The sequence below is a fragment of the Protopterus annectens genome, chromosome 13.part0, assembly GCF_019279795.1.
Source record: "Protopterus annectens isolate FY-2018-M chromosome 13.part0, PAN1.0, whole genome shotgun sequence".
Taxonomy (NCBI): domain Eukaryota; kingdom Metazoa; phylum Chordata; order Ceratodontiformes; family Protopteridae; genus Protopterus; species Protopterus annectens.
The window spans coordinates 627,640,242-627,667,677 of NC_056747.1; the positions used below are offsets into that span (position 1 = coordinate 627,640,242).

General features: G+C 42.5%; 1 protein-coding gene across 1 annotated transcript in view; it reads right to left on the reverse strand.

The window, feature by feature from the left end:
* Positions 1-27,436, reverse strand: part of VPS53 (VPS53 subunit of GARP complex) — a 1,983,995-nt gene that overhangs the window by 969,341 nt on the left and 987,218 nt on the right. Inside the window, exon 12 of the mRNA XM_044054290.1 lies at positions 6,201-6,293. Coding sequence (XP_043910225.1) covers positions 6,201-6,293 — 93 coding nt within the window. The remainder of the gene's footprint in view (positions 1-6,200; positions 6,294-27,436) is intronic.

A 27,436-nucleotide genomic window follows, 5' to 3' on the forward strand; every position in this document is an offset into this window, starting at 1 on the left:
TAGGGAGCCATGTTGTTAAAAAAGAAGTAATATTGTTACCTTCAATATTTTCTGGCAGTCCAAAAATCCTAATGTTATTGCGCCTAGATCTATTTTCCAGGTCATCCAGCTTTGTTTGTAAATGTGTATTTTGTTTCAGCAGAAACTCAATGTTGATTTCCTGTTCTTGTATTTTATTTTCCATGTCATTCACAGCTTCTTCTATGCCTGTCATCTGGATTTTCTGTTGTTGCAGGTCCATATGTAACAAGTCTATTTGTTTTGTAGTTTTTTCTATGAAAGTGTCTATTTTAGTATCCATTTTATCCATCTTAGCAGTAAGTTACTGGACTATAATTATCAGAGACTGAAGTTCTTTCTTGATGCTGGAGTCTTGAGAATTTGTCTTACTGGAACTCATTTCAGACTGATAAACTGACAGGAAAATTTCCAAAGTAATTTCTGACAGGAATATTATTAAGATTTCCTTTCTTTTTTAGATATAGTTCAAGAACTATATAAAACAAACATATTTAGAAAGAAAATTACTTCAAGAATTAATTTTTTAAGTAATTAATTCCTGTCAATGTAATGAAATTGGTGGAGCTGAAGAAATCTGCTGCTATCCTGTGTTCATCCTTGGCCACGCCCCCGCATGTTTCCAATCTTGAGGACTCCCATATTTATATGACATAGTGAATAATGGACATAATGGTACCATACGTTTTTGATGAAGTGTTCTCAGGTCATTGTGACTAATTCTGTCTCCTCCCTGTGCTTTTTTTGATCCGTACTGCTTAGTTCTTTTTCAACATAATCTAATTTGATTCCAGTATCTGGGGTTACCTGGATGTCACTAGGGCAACTTATCACCCCTTTTGTGAAGCCAAACTGTTTTGCATAATATTTTGTAAATATATCTATAATGCATTGTATCTGAGAGTAAATTTTAGAATCTGCACACAGCTCATCAATTTCTATGTCTTTACTCCTTCCACATCTAATGTAGCTATAAAAAGGTTTCCTATTATGCTCAATATCTTTACATAACTTTTCTTCAAAATTTTCTTGATCTTGTCTTACACTATGCTTAATCTGTTTTTCCACCTTGTTTATTTCAGTTTTCAAAGTTGTAGTTGGAACTCTCTTCCATTTCTTAAAGTTTTTGTCTCTTACTTTAATCAGATATCTTGCTCTTATGGAAATATATCCCCCTGATGTTGTATGCCTAAATCCTGAAGTTAAACTTTTTTTTTTGCACAAACAATTTCTCTTTCAAAACTTTCCACACTCAGTTGTTTTTACACTGAACAACTCACTCCAGTTAGTTTTACATAGCAACTGTTTTGCTTCCATATAATCTGTAATTAACCTTCTGTGCACTGGTTTAGATTTCAGTTTGGCAGAATTATCTAGCAACAAATTTACCTTTATAACTCCATAATCACTGCACATCATCGGTGGTAAAACTTGACTTGAAGTAACAGTAATTTATTTAGAACACAACGTCTAGTATGTTCCGTCCCCTGGTAGTTTTTTACAATCTGAAGCAATTGTTGTTCCTGAATATACATTGTGAATAATTTCCTTACTAATGCTGTTGAACTATCTTTAATCCCTACCATAACACTTCCAACTGTTTTTTTTGTTAGAATGTCTGTTACAGTAAAAACATTTATACAATGACAGACCTGGTTTCCAGTCACTGTTCTTTAACCATGTTTCACAAACAACAACATCAGTCTTGTAGGAACGTAGCACATTTTCCAATAAAAAAAATCAGCCATCAGTGATGCATCAAATGTTGCTATCTATGAACTATTAAAATTTTGACCTGTCAAAATCCTGCCTAGTGTCTGTCAAAAATTGCAAAATATCTGCTGCAAAAATTCTGTTCCCTGATCTTGACAAATCCACGCCATCCTGTCTGAACACGTGTGCCCAAAAATAGGCTTGGATGCTCTACACATTCCCATTTTTTAAAACAGGACATTTTTTCATGTAGGCATTTACCCAAAAAATCTTTTAATTCACGGTGACACAACTATCCTTTCTAAAGGTGATTTGTGAAAAATATGTTTTAACACCAGTACAAGCTATACTAAGAGGGCTGTCAGTTCCCTACTAACAGCCAGAGAATCCTTATGGATGAGATCATTTGTACAAACATGAATAAAAACAGATCCTTACTTCCTTGCATTAAAATGTTCCAAGGCTTGTCTCGTATCTTCTATTTTTGCTGCTGGCAAGCATAACATTATTCAATGTTCATTAACTTCTCTGCAAATATTAAGTATCAGTTACTCTAATAATTGAATCTCCAGTTACAAGAATATCTTTGTTAACCAGGTCTGAAGAATCTTCAACTTCTAATACAGTAAAATCTGTTCTATCAGCTGCTACAAAGGTTAGATCTTCATCACCATTAGTCTTATTAATCCTACTGTTTTCATTGTGTATTAAATTCTCATCCAGCTGGCATCTTTGAACATAAATGTCACTGCACATGTGCTCAGAATGTTAAACACTTCAATGAGTTATATTGATGTCTTGGTCTTTAGTGTACACTGTACATACTTCTGACAGTGTCTTCAGCATACTCTGCTGGTACATTTTATACTGTTTATCAGAGTCATAGCTGCTTTATCTAGCATCCAGTGTTGATCCCTGAGATGACATCCCATACCTTTATGTTAAGGAGCAAAAAAAAAAAAAAAAAAAAAACTGATGGTACCTGTCTCCTAATTCTGAGTGCCAGGTCCAGTGTTGCACTCCTCAATTCAAGTAGCAAAACAAGTCCACTGACCCATCTGTACTCTGCTCACCTGTTTCCTGAGCCTGAGTGCTAGTTCTGATGTTGCACTCCTCAATTTGAGAAACAAAATATCTTCTGCTTTAAAAACAACTGCAGGAGACCACTTACTACATCTATAGCAATCAGTTTGCTACTAGTTATACCATACACAAAATGCATATGTAAGCACTTTTGCTTCAGTCCTGACTGAAAAAAAGTACTTCCATACAGAAATGAATGCGGATAGCACTCCTTAATACCTTGTTTCAAAGGCGGCTACCCGCTTCACCACACCCTGGCTATTCTTCTGCTGTTACTCTAACAAGGAATCACTAACATAGATAATAACATAATCATAACTATAGACATTCGTAACCGTGTTTCCTCCCTGTCCAGGCTGCACAAGGGAACATAATCTAAACAGTTCTGAATATGTGAAACACTTACCCAGCATCAACTCTTATGCACTTGTAACTCCATTGAAAATCAATTGTTAATCAGTAAGGGTATAAAATTCTAAAATAACAAATACAGTAACTTCAAATGTACATTTACATCTAGATTAATGTAAATTGGTGTTACACAAGCACTGATCAATTAAAACTTGTAAGAGCCACATATGAAGAAAGGTTACAAAACTTACTGTCTTAATCAATAACTTACTTTCAAATATATCAAAAGAATTTGATTAGTAACCTTGACATTTACTAATATATTGAAACATGATTAAAAAATGATGAAAATAGGGTACTATTCAGATGTCACAAGTCAAATAGCCAAAAAACACTGGAACAAAGCAGCAGAACTAGCTCCTTTTTAGATCAGATTTATTAAACAGATTAAGCACTTTCATCAGGTTGCAACTCAGACTTCATCAGAATCCATATTACCCAACAAAATCCACCTTACTTAAATAATACACCAATTAATGTCACATGACCACATGTTCATTAAAAAACTCCATTAACCTCTTGCAACTCTAAATATTAAAATACATCCTTTTCTAAAATCCTTTCCTAAAAAAATATTACATCAAACAAATAAAAAAGCATCAATTCACACATTATAATATGCAGTATACTACCTATAGATATACAATTGTTTAAACCTGGAAAGACATTAGCATTTAACCTGATTTGCCACATCATTTCTTTGTACTCAATTAAATCTTCCCATGACCCACCCCTCATGTTCTGGGGAACATAATTAAAAAATTGTCTTGCCAGTTACTACCATCTATGTAAGGACTTTTTGGACTTTTTGCATAAACTACAAAAATTTGACTATTTTGAACATTTGTGGTTTATAATAATTGATGTGGTAGGGGCGACCACTGTGGTGCAGCGGTTAGCATTGCCGCCTCACAGCAAGAGGTTCTCCGGTTCGATTCTCGGCTGGGGTGCCTTCTGTGCGGAGTCTGCATGTCCTCCCTGTGACTGTGTGGGTTTCCTCCGGGTGCCCCGGTTTCCTCCCACATTCCAAAGACAAGCTGTAGGTGGATTGGACACTATAAATTGGCCCTAGACATGAGTGCATACATGTATGTGCCTTCTGTGGAAGGTTGGGCGCTGGGCTGGCAACTCGACACTGTAAAACTCCACTGCCAATCATGAGCGGACAGGTGATCTGCTGTGGCGACCCCTAACCGGGAAAAGCCGAAAGAAGAAGAAGAACAACAATTGATGTGGTAAACATATTTAATGTGATACCACATGTGTAGAGTTTAGAGTGGTTTAGGGAATTTTTGGTTGATTCAGCGAAGTTGTCCAATGATGAAATCAACGTGTTGGTGTCGATCTATAGGTAGTTTACTGTGTTTAAAGTCTTATAATGTGTAAATTGATAGTTTTTATTTGTTTGATGTAATATTTTTAGAAAAGGATACATTTTAATATTTAGAGTTGCAAGGGGTTGAGTTTTTTAATGAACATGTGGTCATGTGACATTAATTGGTGTATTATTTAAGTAAGGTGGATTTTGTTGGGCAATATGGATTCTGATGAAGTCTGAGTTACAACCTGATGAAAGCGTTTAATCTGTTCAATAAATCTGATCTAAAAAATGAGCTGGTTCCGCTGCTTTGTTCCAGTGTTTTTCGGCTATTTGACTTGTGGTGTTTGGTTCCTGTTTTTTTGTACTATTCAAATGTTTTGGGGAACAAGCACACCATCCCTTTCCAAAATGGACTCCCTGGCACTGCACCACACCTAGGGTAAAGATACAGAGCTTAATAAACCTCATCAGCAGGCTGTACTAAAGTATGCATGAAGTAAAGCCAGCTTGATTTCTTTGAAACAGGCAGTGTGTTTATAATGTCTGATAGTCATGTGGGCTGAATTACTTGTACAAATGCTGTAGGACTAGATTAGCAAAGGTTAAGTGGCAATGCCCTATAAAACTTTTCTTTGTGTTGGGAGGGTGTGAGACACAGCACTATAGCAGCAGCAGCCTGTAGGCCTCCTTTCAAAGTGGAACAGCCATTACTGTGGCTGGCAGAATGGGCTACATCACACATGGGGTGCTTGTGACAATATACAATCGTTTAGGTCACTGTATGTCAGTACTGAGTGAAGCATAAGAAAACAATGACCCTTACAGTGTGAAGGACTTCTGAGTCAGTTTCATGACTCTTTCTGAAAAAGAATGGAAAGCCATGGATGGGCAATCTGTTGGAACACAAATAACCAGGCTGACAGTGTGTGTCTACAGGTGTAGGGGTAGACACCAGAAATAAGGTGAAGATCTTAACTAGTCAACCAATCCCACTTACAAATTTTCCTAAGTACCCAATTTTGTAAGCATGGAGACTGCGGTGGTGGTGCTGTGGTAGTGTTGTCACCTCACAATAAGACGTTGTCCTGTTCGATTCTCAGCTAGAGCGTCTTCTGTGTGGAGACATGTGTGAATGGGCGTACCTTCGTTGAAGGTTGTGCATCAGGGCCGGCAACTCGGCACGTAAAAACCTACTGCCAATCATTAGCGGACCGGAGTTCCGCTGTGGCGACCCCTCACCGGGAAAAGCCGAAAGACACAACAACAAAACAACCCAATTTTGTAAGCATTTAACAAAATGTTATTTTCAGCTTTTTATTAAAAGAGTTAACTGCTTTAACTACCCAATGATGAGTTGATTGCCGTATCAGTAATGCATTATCAAGTATGTGATTAATATATTAACATATATGTTTACAAATATACTAATTGGTTCAGTACAGTTTATAAAGTATTTGTTACACAGTAGTGGGCAAGGAAATGTTACCTCTAAAGATAAACCTCTTACCTACAAACAAAGCAATGACATCATAATACAAGTTTACAATTTATGATCAGGACCTTTCTTCACTGTCATCTTCAACAATAAATCAGCAGTTTTGTATTTATAAAGCATTACAAACGACAGTTGCATGCATTGCAGGTTTCTCAGTACCTTGTCTAAATCTCCCTCTTTTTCTAACTCTTCAGATCCTATTTCATCATCAAGGAAAGGATTCAGGGAAGGAGGAGGCAATTCTGGCTTCTTCTGTAGCAAAAAGAAACAGCAGCAAATATGTTTATACATGGGGAAGTAACAACTTTAATTGACTAAAGCAAGTCAAAAGACCTAAACTAGATACAAATTAAAACAGCTACTTACGCTTTACAGACAACTCGGAACAATTAGTTTAGATACAATTCCACAAGCATGCTCTAAATTTGTTTTACATTCTGTTCTTCTTGGTACGTTTATAACTAAATTTTGCTTAACTGTGGTAGCAGATTGAGCCACAAGACCCAAAATCACATAGTACGTTAATGAATGCTTAAAGAATCAAACCCTGAAATACATGATGAAACTTAACACCTCATAGCTGTAATCCAAAGTGTTAACTGCCAAAATATATACATTGCATCATTTCTTTAGGATTTGTTCATAGGTAGGTACTAGGCTATTGGCCCTAGGGCCTATATAAGCCTAGCCAAAAAGGTACCCTGGCTTTTGCCACCCAAGAAAATTATTTACCTGTGCCACTGTCGAGCAGAGCCACAGAAATGATCCCCGGGGTGAATTTCCTATCTCTCATCCAATCAAGATTTTTCTTGAAAAGTGCTAATGAGAAGCTTTGTTTGATATAGATAGGTAGTTTGTTCCAGAGTATGGGAAGTTTCTGGGACAGGAATCTATCCCTCCAGCATGTTCTGTTTATTGTGGTGACATGGTTTAGGTTCCTAGAGCGTGTAGCTCGGAGGAATTGGGATTTCTTTAAGTGGAGCATGTCCAACAACTCTGGGTTTGACATAGCTTTGTATGTTAGGCAGAGATCTCCTCTGAGTAGGCAGAAATGCGACAGTGTAAAGCTGGAGTTTTTTTAAACGGTCTGTGTAGGGCATCTGTTTGAGGCTGGTAATCCTCTTTGTGAGGTACTTCTGCGGCCTTTCTAGTTGTTGTAGATGTCTTGTGAGGTACATACCAAAAAGGGTGTTGTACTCTATAATGGGTCTAATGAGTAATGAGTAGAGGGGAACAATGACCTCTTTTTTCATGGATGAGAAACTTTTGTGATGAGGTGTACCACGCAGAAAGATTTCCTGACTACTGTGGTGATGTGATTATCAAAGTAGAGGTTACTGTCCACCTGTGTCTCAAGGTCTCTTATCACACTTTCGGTTTTAAGTAGACTACCGCCTATGTGGTAGTTCATGGGTACAGAGTTTTTACCAAAAGGAATGACAATGCACATTTTGGCACTGAGCTTGAGGCCATGGCTTTGACACCAGGCATCTGTCTCAGTGAGGCCCTTTTGTAGGATGTCAACATCATTAGGAGTTTCAATTATGGCTCCTAGTTTGCAGTCATCTGTGAACTTCGTTAGCCAAAGACCTTCTGTGTTAGCCTGTACTTCTGAAAAGTAGATACCAAACAGGAGAGGACCCAGGACTGAACCCTGTGGTACTCCACTTTTCACAGGTCTGAAGATGGATTTAGAATCTGCTACTTCCACAGTGTAGGTTCTGTCAGTGGGCCAGTTGGCAACCCATCTTGTGACATAGGGATTTATACCTAGTTTAGTGAGTTTATCTATAATTCCAGAGTGGGGGATGGTGTCGAAAGCCTTGGCGAGATCTAGATAGACTGTGTAAACCACCTTACCCACATCTACGGCCTTGGTGACCGCTTCAAAGAAGTCTATCAGGTTTAGGAGACATGATCTGCCTTTTACAAACCTGCACTGGGTGGGGTCCAGAGTTTGGAGATTACCAATGTCATTGTTTATAAGTTCCATGATGATACGTCCCATAGCAAGGCTTGTCAGGCTAATGGGGCGGTAGTTCCCGGGGTTCGTGTTGACTCCCCCTTTGTGGAGTGGGATAATTGTCACTGTGCGCCATTCAGTGGGCACAAAGCCTGAGGTGAGGCTATGATTGAACATGGTACTTAGGTGGGGTGCCAGTTTGTTCTGTTGTTCGTGTAGAACGCAGCCTGGGATGTTGTCATGTCCCATGGATGCTGTGTTCTTGGCTTTGAAGAGTGTGGTTTTTACCTGTGAAGCCATGATTACATGAACTTTGCATTCTTCCGGTATAGAGATGGGCTCTTTAGGGGTGAGAGGGAGGTAAAGTTAGCACTGAACCTATCTGCCAGGATGTTGGTAATATCAGTTGGTTCTGTATATTTAGTGCCATTGTGCTGTAACGCAGAGCAGACCTTCCAAGTACATCTGTCTTATAGAAAAAGATAGTGTTGCCAAGTTAGCAGCTATGTTAATGAAGGCATGCTCTTTGACCCTCAAGCAATGAAAACACATTACAGACAGATTAAGTTATCAAAGACAAATATGTTAATACATACAAACAACAGAAAGTGGGAAAAAAATAAATGTCTTAACATGCAGAACTTAAAAACCTGGCTAGCCATGATGAGCATCACTGTATTTCTATTGATGAGGTTAGCTATTTTTATTAACACGTTTACCTTTAAATTGCTTAAGGATGGTTACTGTCCACCCCTTACTAACAAATTCAAAGTACTTGCCTTGTCATATTCCCTTAGAAGCAATTCTTCAATGAAACTGTACAGACTTCTCTTCCCACAATTTATAAAAAAATCTTTCTACAAACTTACTTCTGCTGCACTGAACAGTTTACATATAAACAGCACTGCAAGTAGGGTACGATGGGGGAGTGGGGCTGCCCAGGCAAAAGCTGTCAGGAATGGCAATGAGCATTTACCAAAAAGGCAAGAGTGCAATACCAGAATTAATTTAAGAGCTCTGGCTGACAATGCAACTACTTAATGCACACATGTTTTAAACATGTTAGTTGATTTACTTTTTGCTCAAGTCAGACCTTAAATGAGTAGTGTCCTACTTAAGAAGCATATTCATGTGTTTTCTGAAGATTTTCCTACATTTTGTAAATATTGTGCACACTTAATACAGCTATGTTACCTTTAAAAAAAATCCAGGTCAAATGTTATATTCATTACGCTCATGACTAAAGGAAGTACAGTTGTGTACACTTACCATAAATGTAGATGTTCGAATGTATTCACTGTTGCAGTCATCACACTTGGGTTATCTACCTGCAGGTAGCCCTCAGTCTGCCCGAATACCAGTGTCTTGGGATTTCTGCGTCGGATGCTGTCACCTCATCCATGAAGTCAGGGGTATAAAACATGCAGCCAATGCCATTACATCAGTTTTTCTTGTCCCAGATGTCAGGAGCCCCAAGAATGGGAAGCAATCAAATAGTGTGGAACAGCGCCAGTAAAATGTAAATACCATTTTCATAACATATGGGCAAAAAAGAGAGAGGGTGGCCACAGTGGTGCAGTGGTTAGCATTGCCGCCTCACAGCAAGAGGTTCTCCGGTACGATCCTCGGCTGGGGTGCCTTCTGTGCGGAGTCTGCATGTCCTCCCTGTGGTCGGGTGGGTTTCCTCCCACATCCCAAAGACATGCTGCAGGTGGATTGGACACTCTAAATTGGCCCTAGGTGTGAGTGTGTGTGTGTGCCTTCTGTGGAAGGTTGGGCGCCGGGCTGGCAACTTGACACTGTAAAACTCCACTGCCAATCATGAGCGGACAGGTGATCCACTGTGGCGACCCCTAACAGGGAAAAGCCGAAAGATGAAGAAGAAGAAGATGGGCAAAAAAGAGGACAGGCAGAAAGTATAGAAAGACAGGGGGCTGGAGGGAGGGTAACCAGGACTGGAACAGTGAATACACTCAAACATCTACATTTATGGTAAGTGTACACAAGTGTACTAAGTTCTTCGTGTTTCACTGTTGCAGTTATCACACTTGGGTTGATTCCCAAAGCTGAGGAAGGGTGGAGGCACTCAAGAAGTAGTAGGGCTGGCTAGCAGGCCTTGTATGACTGCTGTGGCAAATCCAGCTCTGGATTTAGAAAAGTCAGGTAAGTGGTAATGCTTGGTGAAGGTGTGTACATAACTCCAGGTTGCAGCTTCCAGGATGTCCTTGGTAGAGACTCACCTGAGAAAAGCTTTGGAGGTTGAGGTAGTCCTAGTGGAATGAGGCCTGATCCCCTGTGGGGTAGGTTTTCCATGGTGTTTGTAGCAAAAATGGATGCAGTGTGCTATCCATGTAGAAATGGTTTGTTTTGAAATCGCATTGCCCTCTGCCCCTGCAGCAAAGCTGACTGGCAGCTGGTCAGATTTTCTGAAAGGTTTAGTTCTGTCTATGCATGTCCAAGGAGTGAAGGATCCTTTCCCCTTTACTCTGAGGATTAGGAAAAAAGGTTGGCAAATGGATTGGTTTAAAGCCACACTGGATACCACCTTGGGCATAGAAGATGGGTTAGTCCTGAGGAAAACCCCGACGCATGGAAGATAATGAAGGGTTCCACAACCATAAGGGCCTGGAACTCAGACACTCTTCTTGCTGAAGTGATGGCTAGCAGTAAGGCTGTTTTCCAAGAGAGGAATTTTAACTCTGCTGTAGCAGCAGGCTTGCTCAAAAGGGGGAAGCGTGAGCTTCTCTAGTACAGAGTTCAGGTCCCAGGCAGGACCGAGCTCTCCTTGATGGTCTTGAATTGTTAGTTCCTCTCAGGAATTGTTTGATCAGAGGGTGAGAAAAGAGGGGTGGCTCAGTACTGTAATGAGCTGAGATGGCAGAGGCATGAATCTTAATTGATGAGAAGGATAGGCCTTTGTGGGGCAGCTCTGCTAGGTAACCTAGGATTTGAGGCAAGGAGGGCACGGCTGTGTCCTTCCCTTGAGACTGGCTCCAAGAACAGTATCTATTCCACTTTTCTGAATAGGATTTGCTAGTACTGGGCCTCCTGGCCTCAAGGATAACATCCAGCACCTGTTTGCTGAGGGTTGCTGGTGATGTATTCAGGGAATAAGTCAGGCTGCCAGGTTCAGGGTTTGCAGCTGAGGATGCAAACTCTGTCCCTCCTGTTGGGACAGCAGAGAGGGGGGTCTGATGTAGGTGCCAGGGTGGCACTGCTGTCAGACTGCGTAGGAGTCGGTACCAGTGCTGGCATGGCCAGTCTGGTGCAATAAGGATTGTCCTTGGCCTGTCCTGTTTGATCTTGAGGAGTACTCTTGGAAGGAGAGGCAGAGGGGGAAAGGCATAGATTGAGAGGTTTTCCCATGTGAAGGATAGGGCATCCACTTTCCATGCTTGGCTGTGGGGAATTCAAAATTTGTTGAGTTGATGGTTTTGAGGGGATGCAAAGAGGTCAACTTCTGGTGTCTTCCACCTGTGTATTAGAAGTTTGAATCAGTTTGGTTCCAGTTTCCACTCGTGTGGGTCCATTAGATTTCTGCTTAAGTCTGCCAGTGAATTTTGTTTGCCTGGCAAAAATTGAGCTTGCAGGTGCACTTGGTTGCTTAAGGTTGTGTTCCAATGAGCCATGGCTAACCTGCAGATTGGGTAGAAGTGAGTTCCCCCCTGCTTGTTTATGCACCACACAACTGTGGTGTTGTCTGTCTTTATCAGGATTTGTCCTGGGAGGATAAGGTATTTGAAGGCTGTCAGTGCATTCTGTACAGTGAACATTTCTTTTTGATTGATATGCTGGTGAATTTGTCCTGGGCTCCATTTGCCTTGAATGCATTTGCCTGCCATGTGAGCCTCCCCCATGCATAGTGTGATGCGTCTGTTGTCAGAGTTTGGATGGCGGGGGTTGTGAGAAAGGGAGTCCCTTGTGGATGCAAGCCTCTGCCCACCAAAGGAACTCTGTCCTTAGGCAAGGAATGATAGGAATCTCTGTTTCCAGGTCCTGGGAATGTTGACACCAGAGACTTTTTAAGTACCACTGAAGTTTCCTTATATACAGTCTTGCATATGGAATCAGTAGAATACATGAGGCCATGAACCTTAGGGCTTGCAGTATTTTTCTTGCAGATAGCTGAGTTTGGTTGGCCAGTAGTTTGAAATAAGTTGTCAAAATAAACCTGCTATTCTGGAGTGAGGAATGCCATCTGGGAAGTTGCGTTCAAGCTTGCTCCCAGGAATACAATCTTTTGGCTGGGTAGCAGATGTGATTTCTTTTCGTTGATGGTATACCACAGAAAATTTTAGGAGTCTCTTTACAAACGTCAGGTGCTGAAGTAGCAATTCCTGACTGTTCGCCTGAATCAGACAATCGTCCAAGTATGGGTAAATTTGAATATTTCTCTGCCTGCAGTAAGCAATGGCTGGAACCAGGCGCAGTAGATAAGCCAAAGGGAAGTGCAGAGAACTGATCGTGCATAGAGCCTGTCCTGAAACTTAGATATTTCCTGCAAGATTCCCCTATGGGGATGTGCAGATAAGCTTCTTTTAAGTCTAGGATGACTGGCCAGGAGTCCTTGGCTAGCATAAAAAGGAGCTGCTGGAGACTAAGCATTTTGAATTTTGGTACCACCAGAAAGGTGTTTAGGGAGGACAGATCCAGAATAGGGCGCCATGAGTTCTCTTTCCTGGGCACCAGGAACAGCCTGGAGTAGAAACCCTGTCCCCTTTGCTCTGTTGGTACAGGTTGAATAGCCTTGATAGTGAGAAGAGAAAGTACTTGCTTTTGGGCCTCTGTCCACTGGTTAGAAGGAAGGTCTGACAATCCGCATGAGGATGGCAGACAGTGGAAACAGAATCTGTATCCCAGGGATACAATGTTTAAGACCCATCAGTCCTGGGTAATATACTCCCAGTTTTTTGCATGCAGGGCGAGTTTTCCTCCTAGGGGTGCAAGTACTTGGGCATGGCTGGGTAGGATTAAGGACAAGTCATTGTGAACCGTTGTGAACTTCTTCCATAGGGGTGGCTTACCACTCCCAGTTTTTGAGGAGGGAGCACTCCATTGTTTAGATCTGTGCATACCCTGAGACTGTAGTCTTTGTGGTCTGTTGCCCCTGGGTTTGGGCTGAGAAGGTCTGGAAGGGACCAGTTTTTTGAAGGCCAGTGCCTACTGAATCTAGGTGGCTGTACCTGTAAGAAATCTTTAACAGTTTGCATGGATTTAGCTTTTTCCTCCAACTTTTTAAGAACAATGTCTGCTTTAGAGCCAAACATTCTTGGTTTAATGGAACATCAAGTAATTTTGCCTTGACATGGTCTGGCAAGATTTGTTCCTTCAACCAAACATGCCTTCTCAGAACAGACCCAGTGACAGCAGACCTGCAAGATGCTTCTAAGGCATCAAAACCACACTGCAAAGTATGCTTACCAACTTGGTTTGCAGAATGCATTAAGTATTGCAAGTCCTTATTTTCTGCACAATCAGGAATCAACAACATTTTTTGTTTAGTTAGATCAATAATATGCTGCTGGTATTCCAACATATGAAACTGGCAATTTAAAGCCCTGTTGGCAAGAGTTGCACAGGTATAAACCTTCTTACCCCATCTGTCTAGAGCCCTAGAATCCCTGTCCGAAGGGGTATGGTTTTTGGCTGTAGAAACCTGAATAACTTTAGGTCCCTGGGAAAATGGTCTCTGGATCCGCAGTGGTATTTTTAAAGAGAAATTTGTGAGAGTCAGGTACTCTGTAGTATCTGTCAGGCTTTCTAGGAGCAGGTGGTAAAGTACCAGGGGTAAGGCTGGATTCCATGAAGACATCATCTACAATATCCAGGACAGGGGGAATAGCTAGAGGCCTATGCTGGGCAAGTCTAAAAATTCCCTAAGTCTCTTTTTGGACTGAGGGTAGTCCTGGCATTCCCAGCAGAAATGCTCTCTTAGGGTATGCAAAGTTTCACCGAAAGAAAGGTCCTCGGGGGGGGGGGGGCTGAGGGGATTGAATCCTCTGCATCTGAGTCCTCATAGGTAGATAAGGGTATGTTCTGCTAATCACAGAGATCAGAGTCATCAGACTCATGGTCTGAAGAATCAAAAGGAAAATCAATTCTTTCTCTTTTAGAGGTGGAAGGCTGGCTTCCCCTAATTAAAGTAATAAGGTCTTCAGCCATTCTAAGCATTTGTTTCTGTGGCATGGGAGCTTGGAAATGAACTTTGGTCGTCGGGTTCCTAGGCGTAGTGCAAACTCTGGACCTGAGAAATTCGGGAGATTTAGTCATTGACGAAGTAGGCTGTTTGATACGAACATCGGAAGGTCTGAATACACCCTCAGAAGCTGGTGCCTGAACATCAGCTCCGGACCCATCCAAGGTAGAGACATCCGCAGGTTCCATAGTTGAAGAAACTTCTTGTGGCATATTGGACTCCGAATGGGTCTCAGTAGAGGCCTGCGAATCTGTAGAAGCGGGTAACAGGGGCTGCGAAAGCACCTCACTGAGTACCGGCGGACTGGCGACTAGTTTAACGGAAGTGTCGTTGGCAGTTTTGGACCTATGTGGTATGTCTCTGTCTTTATTTTTGCATTTTTTTTTGGAAGATCGGTAGTTGTATGGCTTACCAAAGCCATTTCGGAATACATAGAACGAGGGCGAAAGAATTTAGAGACAAAAATAGCCGACGATGAACAGTTCAGGCATTGAACAAGGCACAAAACCGACAGCGAGGGACGTCGTGGTCTGGGCCTAAACAGGTGACGCAGTAAGAATGAAAATCTCTGTAAGGTATTTGCTTTCCACAGGCAAGACGATTGCTAACTTTTTCTGACATCGGTTAGAGCAAGAAAAAAGGATCCCCAACGGGGTACTTAGCTTTAGAAGACTTCAGGTTTGAAACTCGAAAAACCAAATTTCAGGTAACTGCCGACTGGCACTTGCGAACAGCTTCTGTTTCAGGCTCCCACGCAGAAAGAAAAGCTGATGTAATGGCATCAGCTGCATGTTTTATACCCCTGATGACCTGACGTCATGGATCAAGACTCTGGTATTCTGGCCGACTGAGGGCTACCTGCAAGCAGATAACCAAAGTGTGATGACTGCAACAGTGAAACACGAAGAACATCTTGTTATTCAGCTTTTGTCTTTTAATGTGGTTGTACTCCACATGGCCTTTTTGTGTTTTTTTCATAAGATTAATTATGGTTGTTACATGTTGTGCATATTGCTCTCTCACTACTGTTAAACATTTATTAATCTTGTGTCTTTTATAATCTTCTGTGTGTACTACAGGTCTTTTCTTTCACTGCACTGTATTGTACCTGTTAACTATATTTCACTGTTGAAAAAGCTGTAGCAGCCAGTTTGGCCTAGATCATGACTAAAATATGTTCAGTGGGCAACACCACATACCCAGTTAATAAATACATACATGTAAGAGGACCAGAAACACTTATCTCACTATACTGAACATGTCATATGTCATTCTGCTTATGGTTGTAAATGTATGTTTTTTCTTTTTTTTTTTTAATGTTGCTTGCACTACAACTGCCATGTGGCTCTGGTGGTGCCTGAAGAGAGTCTTGCACCAGTCCACTAATCAGTTATCAAACTAACCAACAAGCTTAAATGTCTCAACATATGGTTGAAGCTGCTGAGACATACTAGTTTTATGTCTATATCTATGCAGTCAGAACAAAGCCATTCTGTAAGAGTACTACACAAAACAAGGCATATAACCAATGCCTTTTAAAAGTACTTCCCTGGAGTGTAATAACATGCAGTCTCATGTTTAACATGCTAGTGAGGCAGATTTACCTTTAAATCCTTCAGAGTATGTAGTGAAAGCACTAAAGTACTGCATACACAGTGTGCAGACTTTCACGTTACAGACAAAATTCTCAGAGTATTGGAAAATCAGGACTAAACTCATGTGCCAGAAAAAGCTTGCTCTTCTGGGCAGCTTACTGATTGGTGAATCAAGAGCCAACATGAATTGGTTATTCATCACTCCACATACTATGCAGCACAATGTGGTGCAGGTTTCAGCTAATTTAGACAAGAATATAGATAAAGTTCTATAAAATATTACTGTTTGTGACAAGTGGAGTCAAGCTCGAAAACAATATGTGCAAAACATCTGATAAATGCAGCATAAACAGAAAGCAAAAATGTCTGTTTTCTAGCCAATGTAAATACTGGCTTCAAGTTTTCTGTAATTCAGTTCAGCCTGCCAAGTACTTAAGATGACTTGTACGAACACTCTCAAATATGTAAACAAGTTAAATCTGACTGCTGTACCACAAATTCACATTCAGGAAAACTGCCATCACTCAGTGACTGCTGTTTTTAATATTAATTTCCTGTTACAATACAGAGATGGTATACCAGGATGAATGTTTCTAAAAATACCTTTACTCACATTAAGAACTACAGAATGTAGTACAGATATAATATGTATTATCCTTAAAAATCCTCTAGGTCAAGTCTGTACTAAGGTAAGGGAAGAAGAGTGAATATGTTGCTGAGGATGGACCTTGCTCATCCAGATTCTATGATACGTTAAGTATACAACCTTCATATCTGGTATTAGAAGCTCCATTGTCAAAAACAGGAAGAGTCCAAAAGTTCATAGATTATTACAAGGCTAACTACCCTTGCGGGACATTTTTTAAGACTAGCTAATTATCTCATGTGACAATCAAACACTGCACTTTATGTTTGTAAGGTAAACACCTTAAGCATCATGTCAAATTCCCATCCTTTTTAAGCTGTCAGTTTCCCCTAGTGAGAATCAAACCCTGTACATTTTGTGTATGAGATAAACACCTTAACCATTATACAAGCCCTGATCAGAATAATATTTATTTTTAAAGATAAAAAAAATCACAGACCCAGGTGGGACTTGAAATCACAATCCAGTTCCAGAAGCTGATGGCTTTTATTCATTAGTCTACTGGGCCCTTTCTCCTCATAGGTGGTCACCTTCATGAGAATCCAACCTTAACAACTGTGGCCCCAAATGAACACCTGGAATATCCAGAGATCACATCTGTCCACATAAAACATGAGCAGCCTGTGGACATCAAGACAATTCGACAAATATATTCCTCTCATAGAGTATCTGCAAACATACAAAATGTAGATGCAGTTTAACAGACTGACTGAAGTTTATACCACTGGCTAACTTTGGGAAAAATGACAGACTGGTTGGGAATGACATTATCCTTATGGAAAAGTAACTACGGTGGGCTGACACAAATGGCCTCCAATTCAGAGACCCTTCTAGTAGAAGTAATGGCCACTAAGAAAAAAAAGAGTGTGCGTCTTCCAAGATACAAGTTTCAATTCTGCTGTAACAGCTGGTTCAAAATGAGGAAGAATCAGCTACTCTAATGCAAAGTACAATTCCCAAAGAGGAAAAGGATCCATGATAGGAGGCCATTAAACATGAGAAACTCTGAGAAAGGTTTTGTAAACTTTTAGGGATGCTAGTGATGAGTCAGAACCTTGAAGTTAGCCAGAAATGGTCACTAGTTATGAAGGCTTAGTGGTTAACTGCTGTGACTATAGTGTACAGGGTCCTGGGTTCAAGACCTGCAAGGGCTGTTTATTTCAGGGTAACAGGAAATTAACTTTCTTGGGTGACGTAAGCCAGGGAACTTTGTTGGCTAGGCTTACTTAGGCCCTTGGACCAACAGCCTAGTACCTACCTATGAACCTATGAATTAGGTACACCTTAGTAAAGAAAAGGACAGTTGTGTAAAATCTTACCATAACCATAGATGTCCTTCTCTTTCGTGTTGCAGTATTCTACTTGTGGGTTTACCATTTTTCCTCTCCAGGTTGTCCTGTCAGGTTTCCAAAGATTTTCAGTCCCTCTTGGTCCATCGGATGTTTGACAAGGCTGTAGAAATGTGGGCCATAAAAGTGACGTCTGCACGCACCAGCCCTCAGAACATAGTAGAAGCCCCAGTCAGAGCCATTCTTGTAAGGGCATAGCCTGGCCAATTTCACCCAGAAGAGCAAGTGCAGTCATACAAGTGGGGGAGGTCGGTGGTAAGGAATACTGCAACATGGAAGAGAAGGACATCTATGGTTATGGCAACATTTCACACAACTTTCCTATGTCCTTCTATTCCAGTGTTGCAGTATTCTACTTGTGGGTGAGTGGAAAAGCTCACATAGAATTGGGAGGTGGCCTAGATGACGTTTCCAGGAATCCATGTAGGACAGCCCTGGCAAACCCCACCCTGGTTCTGGAGATATGGTCCCATTTGTAGTGTTTGGCGAAGGTGTGAACTGAGGACCAAGTGGTGCTTCAAGTATGGTGCTGGTGTCTAACCCTTTAAAGAAGGCTCCAGATGAGCCATTGCTCTGGTGGACTGGGCCTTGACATTGCCCTGCAAGGTCTTACCATGGTGTAGGTAGCAGAAGGAAATGGCCCGGGAGATGCAGGCCAAAATGATCTCTCTGCTCACAGGTTTCCCCAAGGCACTGGGGTGGAAGGAGACAAACAGCTAGTCTGATTTCCTAAAGGGTTTGGTTTTATGAAGATAAAAGCCAAGTTGTCTGTAGACGTCTAAGGAATGTAGCACTCTCTCACTATCCCCCTGTGAGTTAGGGAAGAAGGTGGGAAGATGGATGGGCTGGTTCAAGGATAGGTCATTCACTACTTTGGGAATGAATGACGGGTTTGTCCTGAGGGTCATCCTGTCCAGGTGGAAGATACGGAAAGGTGGTGTACCCATCAGAGTTTACAATTCTGAAACCCGTCTGGCAGAAGTCAGAACTACCAGCAATACAGTTTTCCATGTGCAAAATTTTAAGGTGGCCTTGTCTGCTGGCTCAAAAGGGGTTAGATTGAGTTTTTCTAGAACATAGTTAAGGTCCCAGGGAGGGAGAGACAGTTTCCTGAGTGAACTTAAGTATAATACACCTTTGAGGAAAAGTTTAGAAGGGAGTCTGGATGCCATGGGTGGGTCCAGGGGGGGGGGGGCAGGCAGAGATAGCAGACAGGTGTGCCTTCAGAGATAAGACAACCCTGTCTACATGACAGGATGAGAGGCATATCACTTTCCAGTGGGTCCAGCTGTATTTTGTGACACCAAATAGAAAATCTTTTCCATTTAGAGAGATAGGATTTCCTTGTGTTGGGTTTCCTGGCCTCTTGCAGGACAGTGAGCATGTCCTCGTTATATAGGTGTCTGAAGGGGATCAGAATCCTATCAACCACAGGATGAGGTGCATGGATTGCCACTGTGGGTGTATCTGCATCCACTTGTTCTGTGTGAGCAGGTCCACTGAAGGGGATAACTTGTGGTGATTGCCCTTGGACAGGTGAAGTAGAAGAGGGAACCAGTGCTGTTTTGGCCAGTAGGGAGTCGCCAGCAAGATTTTAGGAGAGTCCTGCTGAATTTTTAGCAGGACCCTTTGTATCAATGGGAAGGGGGGATGCATACAGGAATTTCCCCTTCCATGTTATCGAGTAGGCATCTATTGCTAATGCCTTGGGGTCTGGTGTCCTGGTGCAGTAGCTAGGAAGCTGCCTGTTTATGGAGGAGGCAAACAGGTCTATTTGTGGAATACCCCACCTGTGGACCATAGTCAAGAAAACATCTCTTTGTAGCATCCATTTGTGGTTGTTTGAAATGGTTCTGCTTAGGTAATCTGCCTGGGAGTTGTGCAGGGATGGGATGTAGGCTGCCTGAAGGGTGATCCCTTGTGGGGTAGCCAGTTCCCATGCCCACAAAGCTAGTCTGCATAGAAGGTAGGATTTGGTCCCTCCCTGTTTGTTGAGATACCACAGGACTGTGGTGCTGTCTGTGAATATCTTTAGAGGGCCCTGCTCTAGGTAAGGCTGGAAGGTCTGTAGAGCTAGGAGGATGGCTTTCACTTCCCTCATGTTTATGTGATGTTGTCTGTCTGTCCACAATCCTTGTACTTTCCTTTTTCCCAAGGTCACTCCCCAGCCCAGGTCTGAGGCATCTGTGTACATGGTCTGGGAGGGGGAGGGTATTTTTAGAGGCAGTCCTGGGTTTTGGGCTACTTGAGGCACCCACCATCTCAGTTCCTGATGCAAGCAGGGGAGCAGCTGGATCCAGAACTCTAGAGAGTCGGAGTGTTGGGTCCACACCGACCAGAGGTACCATTGATGTTTCCTCATGCGCATCCTTGCTAGGGGCAACATGGGAATGGTAGCTGCCATGTAACCTAGAAGCCTCAGAAATTGTCTTGCAGTCAGTTCTGTTGATTGTAGAGGAGTAAGAAGGTGGTTTTGGAGGGATACCACCTTTTCTGCTGGAAGAAAGGCCTTCATGATGTCTGTTCTGATCCTGCAATCCAGGAAGACAATATCCTGTGTGGGATTTTGGGAATTTGATCATGAACCCTAGAGACTATCGGATTACCAGAAGGTCTCTGGAATGGCGGAGAAGAGTTTCTATTTTTTGCCTGGATTAGGAGGTCATCTAGGTAAGGGAATAACTGAATTCTCTTTTCTCTGCAGTAAGCGATGAATGGAGCCAGGCATTTTGCAAGCATCCAGGGGGCAGCAGAAAGCCCAAAGGGCAACGCACAGAACTGAAAGTGAGATGAGCCTGCCAGGAATCTCAGGTATTTCGTGAAGGCAGGCTTTATAGGTATGTGAAGGTAGGCATCCTTTATGTCCAGGGTTGTAATGAAACCTTGTGTTCGATCAGGTAATAGGAACAATGGAAGGATGAGTGGAAAGAGAGTAGGTAGGGTGAGCATCCTGAAAGTAGGAACTTTTATGAAGGGGTTGAGGCATGAGAGGTCTAGAACTGGTCTCCATGGCCCTTCTTTTCTGGGTACCAAAAAGATTCTGGAGTAGAATCCTTTTCTTTTTGCTTGTGCAGAAACCGGTTCTATGGTACCCCTGTAGTAGCAGGGTTTGCAAAACCTAATGGACGAGGGGTAGTTGACTGGGAAGGGGCTGTGGTATGCCCAGTCTTGATGAAGGGGTGATCCAGGACATGAAGTAGCCATCCTGTATGATGGGCAGAACCCATTTGTCTGTGGTATTGAGTGACCATGCAGGGAGACAGGCAGAAAGGGGAATGGATGGGGGGTTGAAATTTTGGCAGGCAGTCAGACACTACCTGCCCTATCAGGAAAGGGGGCCTCTGTCTGGAATACTGAGAAGGCCTAACCTGGGGAGGCTGTCTTCTAGGGGGTCTTCTAGACTGGGGAGCTGCAGGCCTTGAGGTTTTCCTGATAAACTGGGTCTTTGCCTGGTAGTTCCTCTGGAACTTGGGAATGGGCGAGACCAGAATATGTTTTAGGTCCTGTAATTCTTTTCCTTTCTGTTGTAAGGATTTAAATAGGTCAGACACTTTTGCACCAAAAAGGGCTGAGTGACCCAAAGGTGTGTCAAGGTGTTTGGCCCAGAGGTCATCTGGGAGAGGCTGTAGTCGCAGCCATGAATACCTCCTTAGTATTGACCCAATCGAATGTTTAGGTTAGGAAATACCTAAACGTCGACCTGGTAATATCAAAAAATTAAAAGAGTGAACGGCCGATTTAATGTAGGGAAAGAATTCCCTCGGCCACAAAAAAAAAAAAATTTTAAACCAAAATGAAGTGGGGGGGCTGTGCTCCCCACACTCCCCTAAGTATACCAACTCCAAGATCGCTCTACAGTGGGGAAAGGGGCAAAAATATGCATAATGGATAAGGAACTTCTTTCCCTGCGTTAAATCGGCCGTTCGCGGTTTTTTGCTTTCACTATTACCAGATTGACATTTAGGTATTTTGCTAACCTAAATGTTTGATCAGGTAATAGGAACCCTGGAAGGATGAGTGGAAAGAGAGTAGGTAGGGTGAGCATCCTGAAAGTAGGAACTTTTAGGAAGGGGTTGAGGCATGAGAGGTCTAGAACTGGTCTCCATGGCCCTTCTTTTCTGGGTACCAAAAAGATTCTGGAGTAGAATCCTTTTCTTTTTGCTTATGCAGAAACTGGTTCTATGGTACCCTGTAGTAGTAGGGTTTGCAAAACCTAATGGAGGAGGGGTAGTTGACTGGGAAGGGGCTGTGGTATGCCCAGTCTAGATGGAGGGGTTATCCAGGACATGAAGTAGCCATCCTGTATGATGGGCAGAACCCATTTGTCTGTGGTAATGAGTGACCATGCAGGGAGACAGTGAGAGAGACAGGCAGAAAGGGGAACAGATGGGGGGGGGGGTTGAAATTTTGGCAGGCAGTCAGACACTACCTGCCCTATCAGGAAAGGGGGCCTTTGGCTGGAATACTGAGAAGGCCTAACCTGGGGAGGCTGTCTTCTAGGGGGGTCTTCTAGACTGGGGAGCTGCAGGCCTGGAGGTTTTTTTGATAAACTGGGTCTTTGCCTGGTAGTTCCTCTGGAACATGGGAATGGACAAGACCAGAATATGTTTTAGGTCCTGTAATTCTTTTCCTTTCTGTTGGAAGGATTTAAATAGGTCAGCCACTTTTGCACCAAAAAGGGCTGAGTAATCCAAAGGTGTGTCAAGGAGTTTGGCCCTGAAGTCATCTGGGAGAGGCTGTAGTCGCAGCCATTAATACCTCCTTAGTACTGAAGCTGATACAGCTGACCTGGCTGAGGCTTCAGCTGCATCATAACTGCATCTCAAGGAGTGTCTATTCACTTGAGAGATGAGTGCTATCAGTGAAGACAAGGAGGCCTTGGCTGCACAGTCAGGGATGTCATCTAAATCTTTAGTGGCTTTGTCCAGCAGAGCTAAGGAGAATTTGGTCATATGAGTTTGGTAGTTGAGGGTTCTAAATGAGAGGGTAGCAGAAGTACACATTTTCTTTCCCAACCTCTCCATAGTCTTGCTGTCTTTATCAGCAGGAAGGATAGTAGTGGTAGGCAGGAGCTTGGAGGCCCTGTCCGTATATTCTCCATCTCAGGGACTTTATAGAGTCTGTCTGCTCTACATGGGGCTGGAGGTTGAAAGTCTGGGCTAATGGAGGCTGAGACAAAAGCATCCAATAATGCAAGTTGAATAGGAGGGATGGCAGAAGAACTGGGATAGTCCATTTGAATAAGGTCATAAAACCTTTTTTGTACATCAGACATACCTGAGGATTAAGTGGTCTCTCATTTTATTAATAGTTTCCCCAAAGGTAAGATCCTCTACAGGGGAGTCAGTTCAACACAGCCCTCCTCAGGAGATCCATATCACAGGGGGGATGAGATCTGGGAGGAGTAAGAAAGAGAGTCCACATAGGAATCAGACAATTACTCTTCTTCAGGCTGATCTACCCTCCTTTCCTGGGATGGAGGTCTGGAATGAAGGAGTAGCAGAGGTTGAGGGTTCTGCAGAAGGCCTAAAGGCACTGAACAAACTCTGGCTGAAGGTCACCAATCCAGCATGCTTTCAGAGGTTGGAGTGAGGTGTCTTGTCTTTTGTTTTTTCTTTAAAGGCCTTGCCAGAGTCTGGCTAGGAATAGGCCTTGGGTCAGGCGTCAGAATGGTGGAGTTGGCGTCCAATGGGCACCGAGTGAATGCTGGTTCCCCCCCAGCATCTAATGCAGGTGCCAGTAAATCCTCTGTGGATGTATCATCCACTTGAGATTCTGTGGCTTCCTCAGAGGTACTCGCTTTATCTACACTGGCGGATGCCAGATCCTCAGTCAAACTGGCATCGGCTACAGACTGAAGTACTGCAGACATACGCAGGAGACGAAGTAGGCCACAAGGACTTGGCCCTCTTCCTAGGTGGCTCAGATGGGGCATCGGGTGCAGCCTCCATCCCCAACGCTGTGTTTCAAGTGCTGATTCGCTAAATACAAGTGTAAGGCCTGCGAACGGTGGCATAAGGTCTTAGGAAAAATGCAAATGATGCAGTTCTCCTGGTCGTGTTCCCTGGCTAAACAAGAGACATTGGTCATGTGTGTCTTTGTGGGGAATATGCCGACCGCACTTGCACTTGGCCTTACTGGATGACATTAAAAGACTATAATTAACAACAAAGTAGGATTGAAAGAATCCCCATCAGGGTACTTAACTTAAACTTTTTCGATCCGACATCCACAAGAAGCAGGAGCACCTGGCGTATGACTGGCAGCTGAAAAGTCCTGAGGGCTGGTGCGTGCAGACATCACTTTTATGGCCCATATTCCTGCACCCATGTCAGACGTCTGACGCACCAAGAGGAACTGAAAATATTTGGAAGCCTGGTCGGACAAACTGGAGAGGAAGAAGGGTAAACCCATAAGTAGAACACTGCAACATTGGAACAGAAGTACATCAACTTAATCATGTATCACAAATCTGCAAAAGGTAACTTAATACTACTGGCAGTGGACTGTGAAAGGATTCAAATCTTTGGAAGAAGGTCATGGAGAAAAATATGTCTGTTTATTTTTGTATATTTCTCTAGCATCGTCTTTGGTTATATACACGTATATGAGATACATTGGAGGATACAATGTCTTTAGTCATTACTGGAACTGAAGTAACCAAAAGGTTTGCAGTTGGGAGTGATGGACTAGTTGAGGCTTGTTGTATGGTTGGGTCAGCAGGATTAGGGATGATATCAGAAATACAGGTTTCTCTAGATGCCTAAGCAGAGATAACTGTGCTTGGTGAAGCCAAAATGGGGCTATGACAATGACACAGAACTTGTTCTGCCTGGCTTTGTAAATGAATTTCAAAATAAAGAGAAATCAGGGGGGAAACAAAGGAATTCTGATAGCTATTTCTGAATGACAGCTTCCTTGGGGCAATCTGCCCTGAGAAGTGATGAGGGAAAATAAGCTGTTGTACTTGTTAATTAATGGGAATGCAAATAAGTTGCAGAAAGGCTTCTCCAGCAATGGAACATCTGAGGCATCAGTAAGCAGTGACTAAGCCTGTCTGCTACAGAAATGGTCTCCCCAGGAATGTGGTTGGCAATCAAAAAGTGAGTTTTGGGCAAAGTCCATTCCCATACCCTCATGTCTTCTCAACAGAGGAAAAAGAAGAGAGTTCCCCAATTTATGTAAAAAAAAACATTGCCAAGCAGTTGGTGGCACTAGTACCTTAAGGCAAGGAGTCTTGAAACATCAATTACATGAGAAGGATTGCCCTCATCTTTAAAGCAATGTGTAGATTAGTAAAGAACTCTCATGTACAATCTGCCACAAGGAATACTGTAAATAGCTGTTGCTCTGAATCATAATGCTTTGAGGCACAATAAGATAGAGTCCAACTGTGCCTGAACAATATGAAAGTACAGTTGTATAATTAAACTTACTGTAATGGTAGATGTTTGACTAGATCACTGCTGTAGTCTTAACTGTATGAGTAGAAAACAATGCTTATACAGTTTGGGAGTAGGGACGTTGAAGGTCCAGGAGCTCCTGAAGAATGGTCCTTGTAAAACTGGTTTTAAACTTGGAAAAGCAATCCAGTTTGTTATGTTTTGCAAATACATGTACAGAGGACAAAGGTCCTCCCCAATGAAACAGTCGATGAACAGCATAAACCACAGGTTGCCACAATCAGCTGCAAGCAGTGGTCAGAGAAGTCTCAAAGTTCAACAGAGACTAGGCTAAAGACCAGGAAGTTGAATGGAGAGAAAGCACAATATATCAAGAAATTACTCAGGGCTCTAGCATTTCGAAAAGAAGACGAAATAGGTAGCGTTGAAGAAGAATGGCAGTGCCTTAAAACAGGCACTTGAGCAAGGCATGGAAATAAAGTACATAAGAAAAGGTGATAGTGGAGTGCAGAAGTCCAGGAAGTCATCAAAAGAAAGGAGTAGTGCAGGAAAGAATGGAAGAGAGAAAAGACAGACCAGGCTAGGAAATAATACTGGTTGGCTAGGAAAAAGGCTAAGAGAGAAGTTGCAATAGCAAAGAACGAGGCATCAGAGGCAATCTACCAGCCTCTGGAAAGTAACTCAGTAGATGTCACAAAAAGGCTACATCAGGCTGCAAGGCAAACACAGAAGGATAAAGAAAATAGTCAGTAGTCATACAACCCTTCATAAGGAATGCCATAACAAAAACTGATCAACAGTCCAAAGGACATCAAACACAGATGGAAGGAGTACTTCCAGCAGCTTCTGAATGAAGAAAATCCCACAGAAGCAGATCGTCACAGACACAGCTTACAATGACAGAAGAGGAGAAGCCCACTATAGAAGTAAGAACAGCACTATGAAAAAATTAAGTTAGGGAAAGCAGCAGGTTCAGATGAGGTCACAGCAAATGTGATAAAGGTGTTAGGTGAGACAGGAGAGGAATGGCTCCATTTTTTAAGTTAATTTTCATTTATTAGTACTAGGCTAACTGCGGTGGTGGTGCTGCGGTAGCGTTGTTGCCTCACAGTTAGACGTTGTCCTGTTCTATTCTCAGCTAGAGCGTCTTCTGTGTGGAGACATGCGTGAATGGGAGTACCTTCGAAGGTTGTGCACCAGGGCTGGCAACTCGGCATGTAAAAATCTACTACCAATCATCAGCAGACCAGAGTTCCGCTGTGGCAACCCCCTAACCGGGAAAAGACGAAAGACACAACAACAACAGTACTAGGCTAACTGCCTTTGTGGGCCATTTTAAACCTAGCCAATCACCCCATGTCAGAATCAAACCCTGCACCTTGTGTTTGTAAGGTAGACACCTTGACCATCATGCCAACCTCCCACCCAGAAGGTAATCATAGCAGTATGGAGAGAAAGGTGTATCCAGGATAACTGCAGATTAAGCATACTAGTGCCAGTACCCATGAACAAAGGGGACATTAACAACTGTGGGTAGTACAGAGGTATTAAACTCCTATCACAATGCATAAAAGTTCTGGAGAGGGTGAATGGCAAATGAATATGCAGAGCAGTAGAAATGTATGTGGGAGATGAGCAGTTCAGATTCAGATTAGTATGCAGGTACAAGTGATCCAACATTTACAATAAGACATACTTGAAAAAAAGCTAGAAATGAGGGGAGGGGCCAGCTGGGCATTCCTAGACTTGGAGAAATAATATGGCAAACTCTGAAGAAAGCTAATTTGGCAGTCCTGTAGTGGTTTTAAGTCCCAGAAATGTTGGTAGAATTAATGCAAGCTATGTATAAATGACCCAAGTATGAACAGTGTTCCGTTTCAGAGAACAGCTTGCAGTGTGAGTGGGTGTGCACCAGGGGTCAGTTGTGAGCCCACTGCTGATAAACTATATGAGCAAACAGGCTGGAGGGGGGACAGGGCAACAAAATTTCTGTATGCAGACAACGTGGCATTACTAGTAGACTGTAAGGAAGAATTTCAACAAAGGATATGGGAATGGAATGCAAAACTGAAGGCAGATGATATAGAACATGATACAGATAAAACAGCTGTAATGGCAGCAAATGTTGGAGTTTGGAAGAAGATGAGAACTGAAGGAGAAGAGAAAACAGTGGCACATGTTAACAACTTCAAGTAGTGGAAGAGAAGGGAAATATGAATGAGGAGGTCAAAGCTTAGAATCAG